General features: G+C 36.6%; 1 protein-coding gene and 1 pseudogene across 3 annotated transcripts in view; both read right to left on the bottom strand.

Annotated features, from left to right (window-relative positions):
* The window catches only part of FBXO38 (F-box protein 38), a 78,383-nt gene extending 64,732 nt beyond the window's left edge, over positions 1–13,651 (bottom strand). For all 3 annotated transcript variants that reach the window (XM_044664435.1, XM_044664436.1, XM_044664437.1), the window contains exons 1-2: positions 13,524–13,651; positions 3,848–3,981 (exon numbers count right to left, since the gene is read on the bottom strand). In XM_044664435.1, coding sequence (XP_044520370.1) covers positions 3,848–3,981; positions 13,524–13,651 — 262 coding nt within the window. The remainder of the gene's footprint in view (positions 1–3,847; positions 3,982–13,523) is intronic.
* Positions 13,652–15,003: 1,352 nt separating this feature from the next.
* On the bottom strand, positions 15,004–15,956 carry LOC123233780 (annotated as a pseudogene).
* Positions 15,957–20,794: the final 4,838 nt, after the last annotated feature.

The following is a 20,794-nucleotide window of genomic DNA, read 5'->3' as shown; positions in this document are numbered from 1 at the left end:
TTTCCCCACTTTTCTTTCCATTTTTCTTCTAGCTTTCTTTTTGGTTCTTGAACTCCTTTCTGAATTCCTCCAGAGCTTGTGACCAATTTCCTTTTTTTTTTCTTCAAAGTTTGAATGTATGTGCTTATTTGTCGGTCTCTGCTATTGCTTCAGTATTTTGCTCTTTTTTTCCATAGAAATTATCCAGAGTCAATTTTTTTTTGGTTGCTGCTTATTTCTTTTGCCACTAGTGGATTGGAGTTCCTACAGGTTGGTGGTCATTGCTTTCTTAGCTTCTGTCTCACAGGGCTTTGCCATGGTAGTATTTTCCCTTCCCAGTCAGAAGCTTGAGTGAGAACAGGGAGATCTGTGATGTTCTTTGTATAGCACATGCTTTAAAGTATTTTGCCCTAAGGATATCTTTATAGCCCCTGTTGCCTTGGCTGAGGCCAGCCTCACTTCTGTCTAAGCTCTGTGCTCTGCTGCCCAGGCTCCAAGCTTTTCAGCCTTGGGTCTCAAGTCTCATTGCCAAGGCCTTGCACTGCCCTAGGTAAATCTGTAGTGCTTTCAGTCGGCCCCAGAGAATTTAGAGATTGACCCCAGCCCTCAATCTGATGCTAGCATGGTAGGTGGTGTGGGAGAGAGGTGATCAGTTTGAGCTTTGATAAGTGTATTTTCACCCTCTTATAGCATGGGAATCCCCAAACACTGCCTACCTTTAAGGCTGTGTCCAGAGGGAGAGCCCCTTTACTTGTCTGATTTTGATTTCAGTCCTTTTGAGACGCTTTGTAATGATCAGCTGGAAGGAGATTCTGAAGGCTCCTGCTACTATACTGCCACCTCTGCCCCCTAGACTCAGTTTTCTTATCAGTAAAATGAAGGGGTTGGATGACTTCCAAAGTCCATTCCTGATCTGAATCCTAGATCAAGATTCTATAACAACTGCTACTTCAAAATGGAGAATGACTCAATGGGTGCAATTTCTAAGAGATTTTATAAGTTGAGGAATAAATCCTATGCACATTTTCTAAAGAATTACTGCATAAAGTGATACTTGATTATATGTTTCCATTAGCGAGTCCACTATCTCCCCGTTATATTTCATTTACTTTCATGTCTGATTTTAGTGTATATGCTCTTGCATAGGTTACTTGCTATTTTATTTGAAACTGCTACTTCTACAATCTTTCTAAGTCTCCTTCATTTGGTCCAGCCCAATTTATATATCTTGAAAGCCATAAGCTTCTACAGGATGTTACAACTAGCACACCAATGTGTTATCCTACTCTGGGGATAGAAATTAAGGGATTTGTCTCAGGACATTCTATTCTTAAGATTATAGAAACAAACAGAATTATGATCTTAATGATCATGTTGTCTATACCCCTGACTTTAAAGATGAGGAATCTGGGTCAGATGAAGAGAGATTAGATGACAAAACTGGGATGAAACAAATATAAAGAAGGAAAGGCAAGATTTGTAATCAAATACCAGTGGTACCATGACACACGATTTAAATTCGTTCCATGGCCAAGCTTATAACTCATGTGTCAAATTGATCCCTATTTAAATGAATGGAAATGCAATTAATCTGTTCGGCCCCCAAAAAATCTTTCCATCGAAGTTTGTTCCTTCCTCCCTTTCAGAAAGTTTCAATAATATGTGAAACAAGTGTTGTTACAAAGCTCCAATGCATGACCTGTTGCAACTTTTTCTGGATGTGTCTTTTCAATAAACTATTTAATTTTCCCCCAAATCTTCAACATTTCCTTAATCTCACCTGTACTGATTATCTCATCCACCTGAGACTCCTCCTCACTAATTTCCTGTAAAATTTCTGTATGCTGCTACTGCTATAACTCCTTCAATTTCTCCATTATCAGTTCCTCACTGTGCTTCTTGATGAGATCAATGTTAAGCAAAATCAATTCAATACAGATGTTTGCATGGGCAGATGAACACTGAACTAAACGAGATGGGCTTCTGTAACTTGTGAAACTGAATGTTTGGCAGGCTATCTAGTGGAGGGTGGCAGAAGCTCGTGAATCAAATTTCTGCTTGTGACTTAAAGCAAAAAATCCCTATCATGACTGCTTGTGTCTCAAAATGCTTGTGACTTAAGGTATCAAGGTACCACTGTATGTTGGTTCCAAATCTAATGCTGGCTTCCCATTAAAATTAAGAAAGGGAAAAATCTTATTCTCTTCCACATGAGTGGAACTTCTGTTCACTTCATAGGTTTTATCATCTCTAGATGTAGCCAGTTCCTTTGTTATCATGGCCAATCTCCTTTGGATGGATGATCGCTGGATTATCTCTCTCCTTCTTAAAATATGGCACCCAGGTCTAAATACAATATTCCAGATACAATTTGCCAGAGTAGAGCACAATAGACCCATCACCTCCCTGGTCTAGGACAGCACGCCCTTCTTCATACAGCTTCAAAATATTATTAGTTTCATTGGCTGCTATATCACATTTTTGACTCGCACTGAGTTTATAGTCCATTAAAACATTCATATTTTTCTAAAACTACTGTTTAGTTACACATAACTATCAGATACTTAAATTTATCTCTAATAAATTTTGTCCAAATTATTTGACCTCGGGCAAGGAATTTCCCTCCCTCTTGACCTTAGTTTCCCTCCTCAATTCGATAGTATCAGTATTATTAATACTGGTAATAAAGTAGGAAAGAGCTCTGTAAATGGCCCTTAAAGCAATGTATGCAGTTGTTATGGTTTTAGAATGACAAATCAGGCTCACATAAATTAATTCAATAATTCATTCATTCAAAAATATTTACTTAGTACCTCATATGTACCAACCATGTGCTGGGCAGTAACAGGACACAAAGAAAAATCCCCTGTCCTCCCCCAAAATCTGAGTAGAGATAAAAGGATGTATATACAAAGTAAAGTTTGTATAATTGCATAAGTGAAGTTGTTTTTCAGTCATTTTTCAGCTATGTTTGATTATTCATGATCCCATTTGAGGTATTCTTCACAGTCTTCCTGAATCCAGGTCTGGTATTCTATCCACCATGCCACCAACCTTCTATCAGTGAAATAAGAGTACTAAAAGATCAGATGAGGTAAACATTACTACTGAGAGGAAGTGGAAAAGTCTTTACTGAGGAAGGAATATTTTATAAGGACTTTAAAGGTGTGGCAGGATTCTAAAAATGGTCAGATTTTTAAAATGAATGAGTAAGAAAATACATTCAGAACAACACTAAAATGGGAAAGGATAGGATAAAAGACAGAAAAGAATAGGGGATTTTTAAAAATAATAGTAATAATACAAAAAACAACAATAACTCATTTTATATAGTATCTTATAATTTGCTAAGTGCTTATCCTTATAATCATCATATAACTTATTTAACAGGGGAGGAAAGAGGAAAGAGAGGCGTAGAGATGTGAAGTACAAGATCCCTGACAAGTGGTCATTCAAGCCTTTGTCTAAAGATCTAAAGTGAAGATGAACTCGTAACATTCCAAAGGAATTCTATCTATTTTGGGGGCAAGTCACTCTCAGTAAGTTTTTTCTAATATCAAGCCTAACTCTGACTTTACAATTTCCATTCACTCCTGCTAATTCTTAGTTTACCTATAAAGTTGTCTGCATCTGGGACAGTGAGATGTAGCTGCTGACTTGGGAACCAAATCTACAGTAAGACTTGATTTATTTCAAACATCTCATCATACCACTGATTTAATTATATAGTAAGTCCAATCATGACCCAATATAGTTCTCCTACTAAAACAGTAAAGTTTTTCTAACCAATATATTATTCTCTTTCCCACAATACTTCCCAACACATGAAGAGATTCAATCATATTTTAGTTAATTTTAGTTAACTCACCAGTTGGCATATATTCCCACCAGCGGCCTGCACAGAGATCTACAATCTTCACTACTCTCAGATACAGAGTCACTGCCTCCTTCAGCTTCCGGGAGAGGCATTCCATGCACATGATATCCTGCAGGGGGAGGTACCTTTGTGAGAGAAAGAAACTCACATTTATCAAGAGAATAAATATTTCCCCATCATTAATGGGTTATATTTTTATTTTATCCCTTCCTCCCTACTTTAGTTTAAAAAATCCAAAAATATGTACAGTCCCTGTACTAACAGATGCCTCATGCTTGTCAATCTGGGTTTGGATTTATAAGCCTAATACAAAGGTTTTGCACATTTCCTCCTAGTCATTATGTATTGAGGGACTGCCACCAAGTGATTAGTGATCCCTAGATTACTGCTTTGAAATCAATAGTTAGATCTCTCAAGAATGTAGTCTTAAATTATAGCACATACTTTATTTTCCTATCAAAACATAACTTTATAAAATAACAAAAACCATCATCTTTGATTAGTTTTTGATAGTTTTATTTATTTAGATTGAGGTTTAAATTAGTATAATGTAATATAGTTTATTTAGATTGAGACTTAAATTAAAACTTTAGAAACAGATTTATAACTTCCAATCAGAAACTATTTAATCTTTTTCTTGCCTGTGTTCTCAGTCACCGTTTCTCTCTAAATCTGATTCCATAATGATACACAAAGTTTTCACACTTTAAACTATCTCTTCAAAAGATTTTTGTGATTATAATAGTGGTGGTTTTACAAAAAGCATTTTAATAGCAAAATTTGAAGCTAATTCTAAATTCAATTTAATAAATAGTTGATAAACATTTATTATGTCAAAAGTACTGTGCTACTTACGAGGGATACAAAGATGGATTATGACAGTTGTCCTATTCTCAAGAAGTTTACAATAATTAGTGGGAATGACAAATACAAATATGTATCCAGCAAGGGTTAAGATATTTAAAAAGAAAAGGTCTAAGCAAAGTGCCTTGAAATGAGTGAGAAAGGAAAGAGAAATTTTATTTAGTCAAGTTTGCTTATGTCAAGGAAGATTCCATGAAAGAATGGACTTTACTGAATTTTGGAGGGGTGTAAGAAAGGAAAGATTCTAACAGATGTAGGCAGAATGAAGAATCTTAATTTCAGGAATGGGGGAAGAGAGCATTTTGGGAAAATGAAAGCAAAAGAAAAATATTAGACAGGATCGGTAAAGGACTAAAGAAGTCCTTTTTAAAAAATTCCAATTGCTTTGTGCTTACTCAATATTTAACTAGTTAGATATTGTTTCTTACAGGTATAATATAAGCTATTTGAGAGTAGAAAGCATTTCATTCTTTGTCTTTGTATTCTCAGCATCTGAAAAAGTGCTTGGGACATAGTAGGCATTTAAACAATCTACATAAGACAGATTAGTATCTTGCAGCCAGTCTTTCACCAAAATTTAACTGTTTATAATAAACATATATGTATGGTTATGGTAGTAAATGATAAAAATAGATTAATAATATACAGTATTTATACATTTAGGACTAACTTGTTTTGTTTTCTTTACATATGAGTGTTGTCTGTGATTTTGGGCAGTATGTTGCAAATCTCCAAATATTCCGAATTAATTATCAATGGCCAGCCTACAAATAACTAAAACCTGTGAATGTCAAGGGATGACTATACTTTCTAATTTCCATTTGTATCTTACTTTACCCAATCTCTTTGCTTTCATTAATATCATGCCCCATGAATAAAAGGGACAATGGAAATGAAAACTTCCCATCCAGATTCTTTTTGCTGAAATCCCTCCCTTTTTCTTCAAGGCCTAATTATTCCATGCTTACCTGGTTGTCCCCTCCTCAGTCAATCATACACTACGCAAACACACAAGCATACATAAATGTGTGCAAGTGCATGTACACACATAGATATGAGTACACACACAAGCTGATAGTGAGCTCTCACTCTCGCCTTTCAATTTTCCTAGAACTCACCTCTGAAAGTAACATACTATGCCTTGAGTCCTGCTGAATCCCCTAACTTCTATTCTTTGAAAGCAGGACTAGTGTTACATGTATCTTTATATCCTCTTGAATAAAGTCTTACACATAAAAGACACTTAAAAGTAGTACTTCACCTACCTTAATCTTATTCTCTTACCACCCCCTTCCCTTTCAGTTTCTCTTTTCTACCATATGGAAGATCCCATCCCTTCAGTGTCCTTGCTCCCTATAAAACACCCATCTTGTTTTCATCAACCTCAATATACCCTTTGCATTTTCATTCTTTCTTTTCATATTCCTTCCCCACTACTTTCAAATATACATCAACTTACTCTGTTGCCTCCTTTAACTCTTCTCCTCAGGGAAATTATTCCTTCAAGATCCTTTATGTCTAATTTACACATTTTTTTGGTTTCTAATTTGTAAAACTTTTCAAGTATTACTCTATTTTCAACAGTAGTTACACTGGTACCTTGGAGACAACGTAATGTTAAGTACACAAATGTAGTTTCTAGGAAATGCTAGATGTTGATCTAATGATGTCCTTAGGGAATTTAAGGACAGGTTTGTGAGGCTCCAGAAACAGTAACCTGTTGTTGCTATCCAGAATGGAAAATACTTCTGTAGCAGCAGGATGAAAAATACTGCAATTATGAGAGAATGGAGGAAAGAGGCACACTGGCCAATAGTGGCTCTAAGTTACCATCCTTTGGATACTTTATGTTACCAGCTCACCACAATGTCCAAGGTTTGTTTTCTGGTAATTTCTCTGATCAGTGTGGTTGGAGCAGAATCCCTTGTCTATGTGAGATAGCAAAAACAAACAGAGCATAGTTGACAAGCAAACTCACTAGAGGGAACCAAACAATGACAAGATAAATGGCTACAGACTCGGTTTTATACAATGTGTTTCGAGTTGGTAATGAGAACTTCCCGTTTTCTCTGCTCTGCTTCAGAGGTTTCCTTTCCCCTATTAATGCCCCAACTCTTTCAACTCCAAAACTATCTAACCCTTTCACTATGTCATCTGGAATTCCTGCTCCACAGGAAATAAACTTGCTTTCATTTTATATTGCTTCCTTTCTCACTGCTTCCATCATCTGGCTGTTGTTACTGAGACCTAACTCCCTCTTGATGACACAGCCACCCTGGCCACTCTTTCCAGCACAGTTCAATTTTCCCTCACTGGTCAAGGTTGGAGAATTGAGATACTCTTTGCTTTCTACTTCCATTTCCAGATTCTCCCTCTACCACCATCATTAAATTACCACTCCTACTTTGAGTCACTCAATTAATATTTCTCATATATTTTGCTGGATCTTCATCAAAATCATACCCACTAACTATGAGTGCTCCAGAGAGCTCTGATCAAAATCCCCTCCTTTTTTCCATCTATGCTACTTCGCTTGGTGATTTCATTAGTTCTATGGATTTAATATCATCTCTAGTCTGATGATTCTCAAATCTACTTATCTAGCCCTAATCTACTCGCTGACATACAATCTCTATTCTCCATGTGGCTATTAGATATCTTGAAATGGATGTATGTTCTGAACTCGGGCCAGCAGTGGGACCTTGAGACCATGCCTAAGCCAACATCAGAGCACTCACACCCTTGAAGTTCTGAGCCACAGGGCAACCCTTCAGTGTGCGTGGCTGGGCAAGCCTATGGTGAAGTACTGATTCCTGATAGTGTGCCTGTCATAGCAAACCAAAAGCAGGCCCTGAGGGAGACTGAATCAGCAGTAGGAGATGGCTACCAGAACTCTCAGCCCACTGGTTATCACACCATGTTGGAAGAACTAAAACTTACAGACACCCAGAACTAGATCTGAGGGCAATTGCCAAAAAATACTGAATTCAAGAAAGCACCCTCTCTACATTGAGAACAGAGTCCACCCTCCTTAAGATACATAAAGAAGTCAAGAAAAAGAGTGGGAAAAATAGCAAACATAAAAAAACCTCAACTATCATAGAAAATTATTATGTAGGCAAGGAAGAACAAGACACAAACTCAAAAAGGGACAATGAGAACAAAGCAGCTACATGCAAAATTTCAAAGGAAAATGGGAATTTGTTTCAGACTCTGGAAGAGCTCGAAAAGGATTTAAAAAATTAAATATCAGAGTAAAGGAAAAATGGGGAAAAGAAATGAAAGCAAGACAAGAAAATAACATTTTAAAAGGCAGAATTGACAAGACAGTTTACCAGTTGACCAAATATTTTGAAAAGGAAGTTCAAAAGCTGACTGAAGAAAGTAATTCCTTAAAAATTAAAATTGGGCAAATGGAAACTAATGACTTTATAAGACATCAACATATAATAAAACTTATTAAAAATAAATAATTTTTAAATTAAAAAAAACTTAGACATCATATTACAAGAAATTATCAAAGAAAATTGCCCTGATACTCTTGAAGAAGAAGGTAAATTAGAAATTGAAAGAATCTACTGATCACCTCCCCAAAGGAAAACTCCCAGGAATAATATTATAGCCAAGTTCCAGAGCTTCCAGACCAAGGAGAAAATACTGCAAGTAGCCAGAAAGAAACAATTCAAAAACTATGGAGGCACATTCAAGATTACAAGTACTTATCAGTTTCTACATTAAAGGATCAGAGAATTGGAATATGATATTCTGGAAGGATAAAGAGCTAGTTTTACAACCAATAATCGCCTACTCAGCAAAACTGAGTATATATCCTATTGGGGGGGACGGGGATTGTCATTTATTGAAAAAGAAGACTTAATAAGAAGTCCTAATGAAAAGTCTAACCTAAACAAAAAAATCTGATATTCAAATACAGGACCCAAGGGAAGCATAAAAAGATAAGCAAGAAAGAGAAAACTTAAAGGGATTCAGTAAGTCCAAACTATTTACATAGCTATATGGGAAGATGATACTTATAAATTTTAAGAATTTTTATCATTATTAAGACACTATACATAGACAGAGGTACAGGAATAAAATGGACAATGGTGACACACTATAAAAAAAAAAACAAGGAGTGAAAAAGATAATTATAGTGAGAGAAGGGAGAAGCAGAATGAGTAAATATGTCAATTATATCACCTAAAGAGACACAAAAAAAGCTACTGAAGTTGTGAAGATGGGATTAACTCTCCCCTGCCCACTTTTAGATTTAATCACCACAAGCATATACACCCCACTTATCCTTAAGTATGGGGTGGTCTGTGACCCCATGTGCTATAGTGGGTGACGAATCAGAAACAACTGACTTCCCCTAGGCAGTCCTAAGCAAAGCTAAAGTTATAACTGGTCCACTTAAAGTGAAAAGAAGGCACAGGAAGTGATGCAAAGAAACGTCTTTAAAAGCATTGGTAATTTCCTGTGAAGACAATTCTTCAGTTTGGAGTTCGAGTTTGAGTTGGAGGCTGGTGAAGGATCTATGCTTCATGGACCTGAGACTCTGAAATTTGGTGAGACTGTTCTTGAATCTCTCCCTTTGAACTACCACATGGGTGAGTGAAAAGGCTGACTCCTTTTCCTGGCTTTCTGGAGGTACTAGCCTCCAGAGAGGCCTCTGTTTTGGAGAAGGCCTCGTGGCTGGAACCTTTGTTTAGTTTACCTCTGGGCCCCGCTTGCTCTGAAGCCCTGCCTGGTTTGGACCGGGTCAGAGTAATTATCTACTCTCTCTCTCTCATTTCCTTAGTCTCACTCTTTTTTTCCTTTTGTAAGTAAACTGCCATAAAAAGTCATTCTGACTTGAGTAATATATTTTCAGCAATCACATTTTTATGCATTTAGTACAACCTTTAGTTTTTCACACTTACAAAGTGAAGGGGAGAATGAATGCTAATGGATAGCATTTAAACCTTACTCTCATGGAATTGGCTCGGAGATGGAATAATATCTATATTCAGCTGGATTTAGAAATCTATCTTATCCTACACTGAAGTAGTAGAGGAATAAAAAGGGAGAGGGCTATAAAAAAGGAGAATAATTTAGGGGAGGTGGTGGTTACAAGCAAGACACTTGTGAGGATGGACAGAATGAAAGGAGGGAACAAAAGGAGAAATAGTATGGAGGAGAATACACAGCACAAGATATACAATAAGCAATTGTGAATATATTAAACTGAAAAGGTTTTGTACAAATACTAATGAAACTAAGATTAGAAGATAAACAACTGGGAAAAGTTTTTACAACAAATTTCTCTGATAAAGGCTTCATTTCTCAAAAACATACAGAACAGAGTATTTAAAGAATACAAGTGATGGATGCATTTAGATAATGGTCAAGGGATATTAACAGGCAGTTTTCAGATGAAGAAATCAAACTTGTCCATAGTTATATGAAAAAATGTTCTAAATCACTACTGAATAGAGAAATGCAAATTGAAACAACTCTGAGCCAATAACTAATACCATCAGACTATTAACATGACAATAAAGGAAAACAATAAATGTTGGAGGGGATGTAGCAAAATTGGGACACTAATGCATTGCTGGTGGAGTTACAAATTGATCCCACTATTCTGAAAAACAATTTAGAATTATGCACAAAGGGCCACAAAACTGCATATCCTCTGATCCAGTAATACCACTACGAGATCTGTTCCCCAAATAAATTAAAAGGGAAAAGGAACTTTTTGAACAAAAACGTTCATAGCAGTTCTTTTTGTGTTGGCAAAGATTTGGAAATTGAGGGGATGTCCATTAATTGGGGAATGACAACAAATTATGATTGTGATGGAATAATATTGTATTATAAGAAATGATTAATAGGATGATTTAAGAAAAATATGAAAAGACCCACATGAATCGATGCAAAGTAAAGTGAACAGAACCAGGAGAATACTGTATACAGTAACAGCAATATTGTAGATGATCAACTGTGAAAGATTCGGCTAGTCTCAGAAATAAGATAATTCTGAAGGATTAATGTTATTCATTTCTAGAGAAAGAACTGATGGAATCTGAATGCAGATCAAAGCATACTATTTTTCACTTTGTGTGTGTTTTTATTTTGATGTTTTGGTTTTATATGAATACTCTGTCACAACATGACCAATACAGAGTTTTGCAAGTTCATACACATATAATACAAATTGCTTACCCCCTCCTCAGAGAGGAAGATAATTTAGATATTATATTTTGGGGAAATGTATGTAAAAGATTGTTATTACATGTAATTGGGAGGAAAAAAAGTAATGGATGCATTTAGTTAAGTCCAATCACTTAACCCCTAACCCTTTAGTGAACCGAAGTAGCTCCCAATTGTCTCCAGGATCAAATATAAAATCCTTTATTTGGTGTTCAAAATCCTTCATAACCAATATACTGTCCACCCTATCCACCTTTCTTATTTTCTTACATATTATTCCCCACTCCTCACTCTTTGATCCAGCTATACTAATCTCCTTGCTACACAAAACAAAACACTACATCTTTTGGCTATAGGCATTTTCACTGTCAGTCCTCCATACCTGGAATGCTCTCTCTCCGACTTCTTCAGCTTCCTTCAAGTCTCAACTAAAATCCCATCTAATTCCAGTGCCTTTCTTCTGATATTTACTATTTATTTTGTATATAATTTGTTTGCTTGTTGTTTCTTCCATTAAAGCTCCTGGAGAGGAGGGACTGGCTTTTTCTTTTTTGTAACCCTAGAACTTAGCAGTATCTGGCACATATTAAATGCTTACTGACTAATCTTAAACTTAGCATGTTCAAAACTAAATTTAATGTCTTCACAAATTCTCTCCTCTTCCACATTTCCCTATTACTAGTGAGGGCATCTTCATCCTCAACTCTTCACTAGGCCTGCTGATTGTACTTTTGTAACATCTTTCAAATTTGGCCCTTTCTCTTCTCTGATACTGCTACCAATCTAGTTCAGGCCCTTATCTTCCTTCTCAGGCCTGGAAAAATGCAATAGATTGGGAGGTGGTCTACCTGTCCCAAATCTCTTTTAACTCCAATCCATCATCCTCCACTTCATCATCAAAGTGATTTTCCTAAAGTGCAGTTCTGATCAGGTAATGCCTCCCAATCTTCCTACCCACCACTAAATTCCAATGCTCCCCCCCACCCCCCATTACCTCCAGGATCAAATATAAAATTCTCCATTTGGTATTCAGACTTTCAAGGCCTACTATGTACCCACATCAAATCTTTCTAGTCTTCTTAAACTTCATATCCCCACTCCTGACAATGTACTCTTTGATTCAATAATATTGGCTTCTTTGATGTTCTTTAAGAAGACACTTTCTCAACTGGTCATTTTCTCTGGCTATCTCCAATGCCTAAAATGCTCTCATTTCTCATATTTACCTTCTGGCTTCTTTCAAGTCCCAACTAAAATCCCATTTCCACAGGAAGTCTTTCTTAATCCTTCTTATTAGATATAAGATGACATACCTTCTCTCAGTTTATTTTTTCTCTTTATCCTGCATACAGATGGTTTATATATAGTAATTTACATGTCTCCTCTATTAGATTTTTTTTCAAATCCTTACCTTCCACCTTAGATTCAATATTGTATATTGGTTCCAAGGCAGAAGAGAGGTAAGGGCTAGGGAATGGGGCTTAAGTGACTAGTCCAGGGTCACACAGCTAGGAAGTATCTGAAGCCAGATTTGAAAGTAGGCTCTTCTGTCTCAGGGCCTGGCTTTCCATCCACTGAGCCATCTTGCTGTATAATCCTCCATTAGATTTTGAGCTCCTTTAAAGATAGGGATTATCTTTTATCTTTCTTTGTACATCCATGATTTAGCAAAATTGTCTAGAACATAGTAGGTGCTTAGTAAATGTTCATTAACTGACTGATGTCAATAAATACATCTTGAGAATCAACAACTGCCTTCATGAGACTATAAGATCTAAAAATATTTTTTTAATGATGAAACTAATCTAACACATTGACAATATGACTTTTTTGGGAAGGTTCTAAAAATCTCTTTGGAATCTGCTCACATTTACATATGGCCAAGGAAATGTGTAAATGGAATTAGCTCATCCTCATTCATTCTTTAGACTTTAGCCATCAGGAATAATATCACCCCACCCAACTTAGAATTAAGTTGGGAGGGGGAAGGTCTGTGACCCACATGTGATAGTAAGTGACAAATCAAAAACAAGTGACTGCCCCCTGGGCAGTTCAAAACAGTGTTGAGATTGCCATTTGTCCATGTGAAATTGGAGGTGGACACAGGAAGTGACGAAAGCTACAATCTTTAAAATATGATGGTAACTTCCTGTGAAAGGGCTTTCGGCACTTTGAACTTGGTGTTGAAGGAGCTTGGGTGAGACCTCAGACTGCTTCCCTTTGAATTGTCATGTGGGTAAGTTAGGCTGACTCTCTTTCTCTTCTCTTAGCATTTCTGGAGGCTCTAGACTCAAGGAGGCCTCTCTCCTTAGAGGAGGTCTTGTGGCTAGAAGCATTGTTTAATTAACCTCTGTGCCCCCTCTGCTGGGGCCTCTAAGCCTCCCTGTTTGGGGTCTCCAGGCCAGGCCAGGGTTTCTCTCTCTCATTTTCCCTACCTTCAACCTTCCTAATTGTAAATAAAAAACCATAAAAGTCATCCTGACTTGGGCCTCTTATTTGGAATCGAGTAATCGATCCCTGGCAACAAAACTTTAAATATCCAGTCCGACCATAATCTTCCCATTTTCCCCTTTTACAGAAAAGAAAGAGAAAAAACAGAATCTCTTACCTAAAGATATGGCAGAGTACTTCATGTGAAAGCTGGTTCATGTAATCTTTTGTTTCATCTGATTTTGTCACTTCAGGGCTTTCCTTATTTGGGAGACATGGTTTCACAGTTTTCCTTCGTGGGCCCATCCTTATGGTGACTCCAGGAGAAAACGAGCAATTGTACCTTGGTTACTTAAGTTCAAAGTTGCTAAAAACAAGCAGAAGTGAGAGAATTTAAGAGTAGGATCTAGCTTTGTAAAAGAATGCTTTTCATGAGAAAATTTAAATAAATTGACCAATTAGCTAGTAAAATAGCATGGCATTTTCAGGAGCAGAAACATGGAATGACTTTTAGAAAACTAGTTTGGCTAAGTATAGAAAAAAGCAGTATCAATTCAAAGGCTAGGTTGGAAGTCAAGAAGATCTTTTCTCTAACAACTTCTGCTAATTTACTACACAATCTTAGATAAGCCATGAGACTTCTAATGGCCTGAGTTTTCTCATCAATAAAATGAGAGCAGTAGAGTAGATGGGTTTCCTTACAGTTCTATCATTTGAAGGCTTGAATCCTTGTAATTGAGAGCTATAAAAGTGGAAATAGCAACTGAAATTTGTAAACCACTGATTTTAGCTATTATCATTTAGAATGTATATTACTACAGAGGCAGAATGGACTTGTAGGACAGATACCTGGGCCTGAATTCTGATTCTACAATTTAAGAGTTTGTTGACTTGAGACAAACCATTTAAATACCCCAGAACCTCATTTTGGCTATCTATAAAACAAGGATAATAATACTGGAATACATTTAACTCACAGATTTGTGGGGAAAACACTGTAGAAAAAGGTACAATTATTATCATTTGCAAAATACCTAGCTAGGGATAGCGAAGAAACAGAAAGAAGTGCAAAACATTGGTTCGAGGACCTTAAAATCTAAGATTAGAGTCAAGACAAAAAGAGACTAAAAGTTAAAAACAAATAAGAGAATCAACTAGAAGTTGAAGAAAACTAAAGCAGAGATTAATATCAACATTTGATGAGTTGCCTAGACAATGACAGTGTTTTAGCATACCATAATTACCTTTCTTTTCTTTAAAATACTGATGAATTTTTCTTTATAGTTTAAAAATTTTCCCACAAAAAAAAATGAATTCAATACTGACATAGCATATAAATTGTTTTGTCAGGAAGTAGTTTAATTAGAACGTCAGCTTTGGGAGTTGATGGTAGGGTGTTATGCCTTCTTCTTGAGATGTCCTAGGAAGGAGTTTTCCTTCATTATTGGCTTACAAGGCCAGTATTTTGGTTAAATTACTTGGACAATTATGGGTATTTTGGCTGGAGTAAATAGTTCTCAAGTATTCCTGCTAATGGTATTAGGATGAGGATAATAGTAAAGTAGGAAATTGAGGCTATTTGGCCAATAATGATGAATGGTTGTTCTACAGGTTGGCCTCCGATTCAAGTTAGGATAAAAGAGGTTAGCTGTAAGAATTCAAAAGAGGGTTTGTGAGATTGGTCGGAATATTAGACTTCTTGTTTGGATGTATGGAGGAGGGGAATGACTAAGAGTACTAGAATGGATGCAAGCAGTGCTAATACTCCTCCTAGTTTGTTAGGGATGGAACTTAGAATTGCATATGCAAATAGGAAGTATCATTCTAGTTTAATGTGGGGTGGGGCGTTTAATGGATTGGATGGTGTAAAATTGTCTGGGTCTCCTAGTATGTCAGGGGAGAATAGGGCTAGTGATAGAAGTGTAAGGATTATGAGGATGAATCCTAGGATATCTTTGATAGTGTAATAAGGATGAAATGGGATTTTATCTGAGTCAGGGTTGATCCCTGTTGGGTTACTAGAGCCTGTTTCCTGGAGGAATAAGAGGTGGACAATGACAGGGGCTAGAATAATAAAAGGTAGGATAAAATGGAAAGCAAAGAAGAATTGGGTCAGTGTAGCTTTATCTACGGAGAAACCACCTCAGATTCACTCAACTAGTGTTGTGCCTACATCAGGAATAGCTGATAGGAGGTTTGTAATGACAGTAGCCCCTCAGAATGATATTTGTCCTCATGGGAGGACGTATCTGACGAAAGCAGTTGCTATGACTGTTAGAAGTAGGATTACTCCAATGTTTCAAGTTTCTTTGAATAGGTAGGACCCGTAATAGATTCCTCATCCTACATGGAGAAATAGGCATATGAAAAATATGGAAGCTCCATTAGCGTGTAAATTGCGAATCAATCAGCCATAGTTCACGTCTCAGCAAATGTGGGCTACTGATGAGAAAGTGGTTGATGTATCTGATGTGTAGTGTAAGGCTAGAAATAATCCTGTAAGGATTTGGATAATTAGGCAAATTCCTAAGAGAGATCCAAAGTTTCATCAGGCTGAGATGTTGGAGGGTGCTGGTAAGTCAATGAAGGAGTGGTTGATTTGATTAACCATCATAAATAACATCAATTTGTTAAATTAACAAAAAATTTGTTTTCTCTTTCTTTTGTCCATCAATAAAAAAAGGAAAAAAAGTAAAAAAAAAAAAAAAACAAACCAAAAAACAGTTTTTAAATTCCTACTTCAGTTAAGTCCAGAAATATAGTCCTTGTTCTGTACCCCAAACCTATTGCCTCTCTATCAGGAGGTAGGCAGCATATTTCATCACAGTCCTCTGGAATTGTGGTTGTTCACTGTGTTGATAAGAGTTACTAAGTCTTCACTATCTTTCACTTGAACTACTGGAATAATCATCTCACATCTAATTTACAAAGTACTATCAGATTCATCTCCCTAATAAAATGATCTGATTATGCTATTTCCCTATTCCATAAATTTCCCTAAGTTCCCTACTATTTACTATATAACATCTAAATTCATTAGCCTAGAATTCTAGGCTCTCCACTATATTGGGATCCAGCCTCCCTTGACAAATTTATTTATATTAACTATTCTCTTTCACATATCTCTTTGAACTGAAATCCTAATCATCTTTCAAGGCCAGTTCCCCCTTGCCCTCAGAATATGTGGCCTGGAATGGGGAGAAACTTGGAAGCAGTGAGACCAAGTAGCAGATTATTAAAATAATCAAAATGTGATATAATAAAAGTCTATATGAGTATGGTGACTGTGTTAAGTGGAGAGAAGGGACCTATATCAGAAATGTTATGGTAGAAATAACAGGGTTTGATAAATGATTAGATATGCAGGGCAAATGCAAGTGAGGACACTATGGTTGCAAGTCTGAATGACTGGGAGGATGGTGGTACCTTCAACAAAATAGGGAAGTTCAGAAGAGGTGAGGATTTAGGGAAAAGATATTGAGTTCTATTTTGAACACAATCGATTTAATTTGTCTTAGAACTTTCAATTTCAGACTTTGAATAGGTATCATTTGGTGATATAAAAATGGAAATAAGGGAAGAATGCAATAAATATATAGCATATATGTATAAATATATAAATTACATGTGGATAAATATATCTGAGAATGTTTAATATAGAGATGAAAATGGAATCCGTGGGAGTTAATAAGATCACTAAGAAAGAATAGAGACAAGAAAAGGCAGAAGACAGACTGCTGGGCAACACCCATAGTTAATGGAATGATATAGATGAAGATCCAAAAAAGTGTCACATAGATACAGAGAACTAGGAAAGAGCATTTAAAAAAGAGAGATAATATCAAGGAATGGGGGTGATCAAAGACTGAAGGCAGGTAAGTGATGCAGTAGAAAGAATGCTGGACCTGGAAACAGAAAGTTTCTTCTTCTTCAATTCGAACCTGGCCTCAGATACTTGCTAGCCGTGGGACCCTGGGCAAAAGTCTCTTAGCCCTGTTTGCCTCTGTTTCCTCATCTGTACATCAGGAGGAGGAAATAGTAAATTACTTTAGTATCTTTGCCAAAAAAACCCTAAATGGAGTTAGAGTCAGACATGACTGAAAAAATGACTGAACAGCAAACAATAACAAATATTCCAGGCACTGGGGATACAAAGAAGGCGAAAAATAAAAATAATTTGAAAGCTAAAGTCGAGAATGCTAAGGACTGAGAAAATGAGATACACTAGTAATTTTGGACAGAGCAGTTTCAAGTTAATGATTAAATTAGTCAAGAACAAGAATAGTAGCTCATTTATCTTTTCATTTCCTCCAGGGACTCACAGTATACGTTTCAAATATAACCCAAAATCGTCAAATTCTGATTTGGGCACTTCTACCTTGTTTATACAGTAAATCACATTCCTTTTCTGGCACTGCTATGATGTGTAAACTGAAGGGTAGAATAAAATGATCTCTACTATACCTTCCAGAGTTAATATATACAATTTTATGATCTATTCCATCAGTGTATGACTTTTACCACAGGAACAACCCCCATCTCAACTTATTAGAACAACCCCCATCTAGACTATTTATTAGATTAATGCCTTCATAAAATGCTAGCTTGCTCCAATCCTCACCAAAAAATAAAGTAACAAAAAAATCCACCAATCAATCTGCTAACCAACCTGGCCACTGCTGCCAGGTTCACTAGCCTCTCTGCATTTTATGCTGCTTCAGCTGGGAAGAGCCTGTCAGAATTTGGGTTTCACCTGCCTATCCTTTACGATAAAACCAGTTTTATTTCTAATGGCAAGTACATTACACATGATAGTCTCTTAATGTTTTCTAAGAGTTTACATTAAATCTGGAGTTGGGAGACAGAAAAATAGTAATCAAACAGTTTAAAAGAATTCAGTATAAGCCAAATGAAGCAGCTAGAAATTAGTCGTCTTACTAATTAGTCTACCAATAAAAATGTGTTGCTGGGGTCCTCTTTTGACTGTTTTAATGGCCAAAACAAAATAATACTTCTTGTACAAAGAGTGCCAAGCAATATAAAATCTGAACTAGAAGCTATAGCTTCCTGACAAATAAAGAAACTCATTTCCATAATATGCTGTTATTCTCGTCAGACCATCTTATTAATTTTGTTGTTGCAATAAAGCCAAATAGTAATGCAAGCTAGTATATAGTTAGTTAAAGTTGATGATCACAAAGGATTTTATAATGTATGTCCACAGCCATTTTCTAATTTGGTAATGTAAACAAAATACTTAGTCTTTTAATTTCCATCAAGGTCACTAGGAGTCAGAAACTGTGGCAAATCTAAGTGATAATTTTTAATCAATGAAAAACATATTTCTTGAATATGCAAATTTTTGTTTTTGAGTTCTTATTAAATGTTAGCATACTGTCTCCTTAATAACATTTCTATAGTGTTTGGCTGTTTACAAAATACTTTCTTCACAAAAGTGTAAGATATAAAAGTATTATCTTCATTTTACATATGAATAAACTGATGTTCAGTGAAGGGAAGCGATCAGTTCAAGGTCATATGAATTGACTTAAAAAACCCAGGTCTTCTGTCTCTATACGGGGCTCTTTTCACTTCATATAAAATATAGAATAAACTTTTTAGCTTAGCATTCCAAGTTTTCTAACCCATCTGCATTACCTAACCACTCTAGCTCAATTTCACAATACTTCTACATATATTCCAAAACAATTTTCCTTGTCTTTTCCCACCTTTATACTTTTGCTCACTCTATTTTCTAGAACTAAAATATCATCTATCTTTCCCTGTTAAAACACTATTCATCCTTTAAACTAAGGCTTTTCCAATCATTCTTTGGCAAATTATTAGCAATTTGCAAAACTTTTAATCCCCAAAGGTTTGAATTTAATTCCTAAATCCTACAAACTTTAAAAATATACTTACTGGATCTAAATTTGAGACAATCTGGTCAAACTCCCTGTTAAGTCAAACTAAGGTCATGTTTCAGCCCAGGTCCTCCAGATTCCAGGCCCTCCACTTTATCCACTGTGCCATCTAGCTGCCCCTTCAATGTTCTTTCTACTAATGCCTGCTTCTTACTTTTCTTCTCTGCCCCATCTTCTACCTGCATTTTCTTTTTCATTTTCAACCCTAGGTGCCAGTCTTCAATTCTAGAACCAGAAAGTCATTATGCTAAAGCTGGTCCTAAATATAGCATTCAGAGCCCTTCATAACCTGTCCCTTTCAGTCTTCTTACATCTTATGTTCTTCCCTTATAGCCCAAGAACTGCACAATTCAGAAGCACTGACCTCTTGATATTCCTCAAACAAGACACTCCATTTCCCAATTTCAGGCATTTTTTCTGACTGTTACGCATGCACAGAATGCTATCCCTTATTCCCTACCCCCTTTAATTTCTTTCAAACCCAGCTAAGAACCCATCTTCTAGAGCAGTGATGGCAAAATTATGGCATGGGTGTCAAACATGACACACAGAGCACTCTCTGAGGTACTCCGTCACCTCTCATGCCCCTCCTCCCCAGTTCATTACTAGAAAGGCAGAGGGGACTTGGGCAGAGCTTCTCCTCTACCCCTCTTCCACAAGCCTGATTACACATTTTTTTTTTCACATTTCCCACCCTCTGCCCAGTAGTCCAATAGGAGTACACAGGGGATAAGGTGGGCAGCTCATAGGTTGTAGAGCTGGAGGGGAGCAGAGAACTTGGTCCATTTCCCTCCCTCTCTTCACCTATGCTGAGGACATTTCTCAAATGACCCACTCCTCTGCTCAGCGGCACAATGGGAGTGCTTCCTTCCTCCCCTGTGTGTTGGGTAAGGGGGCAGAGGGGCATGGCATGTGAAGGGGGTGGTGGTGGACAGAGTACTCAGTCTGGAGGAGAGGAGTGCCCCAGCACTCTATCATTGCCATCATTAGAGGAAGCCGTTTCTGATTCTCATTAATTCTAGTATCTTTCCTATTATTATTTCCACTTTATCCTGTATATATCTTGTTTGTATACAGTTGTTTGCATGTTGCTGTCAAGCCCAGAGGGGGAGAGTAGATCACTCACCTTGATGAAATTCAGTTTATTCATCTGTAAAACTTAGGAAGAGTTAGGAGACTTAGGAAGAATTGTCTTTTACCTTTCTCTAATTTTACCAGAATTCTGCACAAAGTAGGGAGTTAATGTCTGTTTAAGTCAAATCTACTACTGCTTTCCTAAAAGGAATATTCTGTAAAACTAAGACATAGTTTCCTTGTGGATAAAAAAAAGGCTTGAAAACGCAATCCTTTACTTTAGTGGATACTTTAAGTGTGGCAGACAGGTAAAGTTATCTATTTCCAGCTTGAGAACTTATAGGTTGATAGGATGAATGCACAATGGATAAGTAGATAGCTTTCAAGTTTCTGAGTCAGGTTTTCACATTATGCTATCACTAATTTCTTCAAAGTATTGTAAATTTTCCCA

The sequence above is a fragment of the Gracilinanus agilis genome, chromosome 2 (assembly GCF_016433145.1).
Source record: "Gracilinanus agilis isolate LMUSP501 chromosome 2, AgileGrace, whole genome shotgun sequence".
Taxonomy (NCBI): Eukaryota; Metazoa; Chordata; class Mammalia; order Didelphimorphia; family Didelphidae; genus Gracilinanus; species Gracilinanus agilis.
Note: the sequence above shows the minus strand (reverse complement) of the source record. Positions and strands in the feature narration are given on the sequence as shown.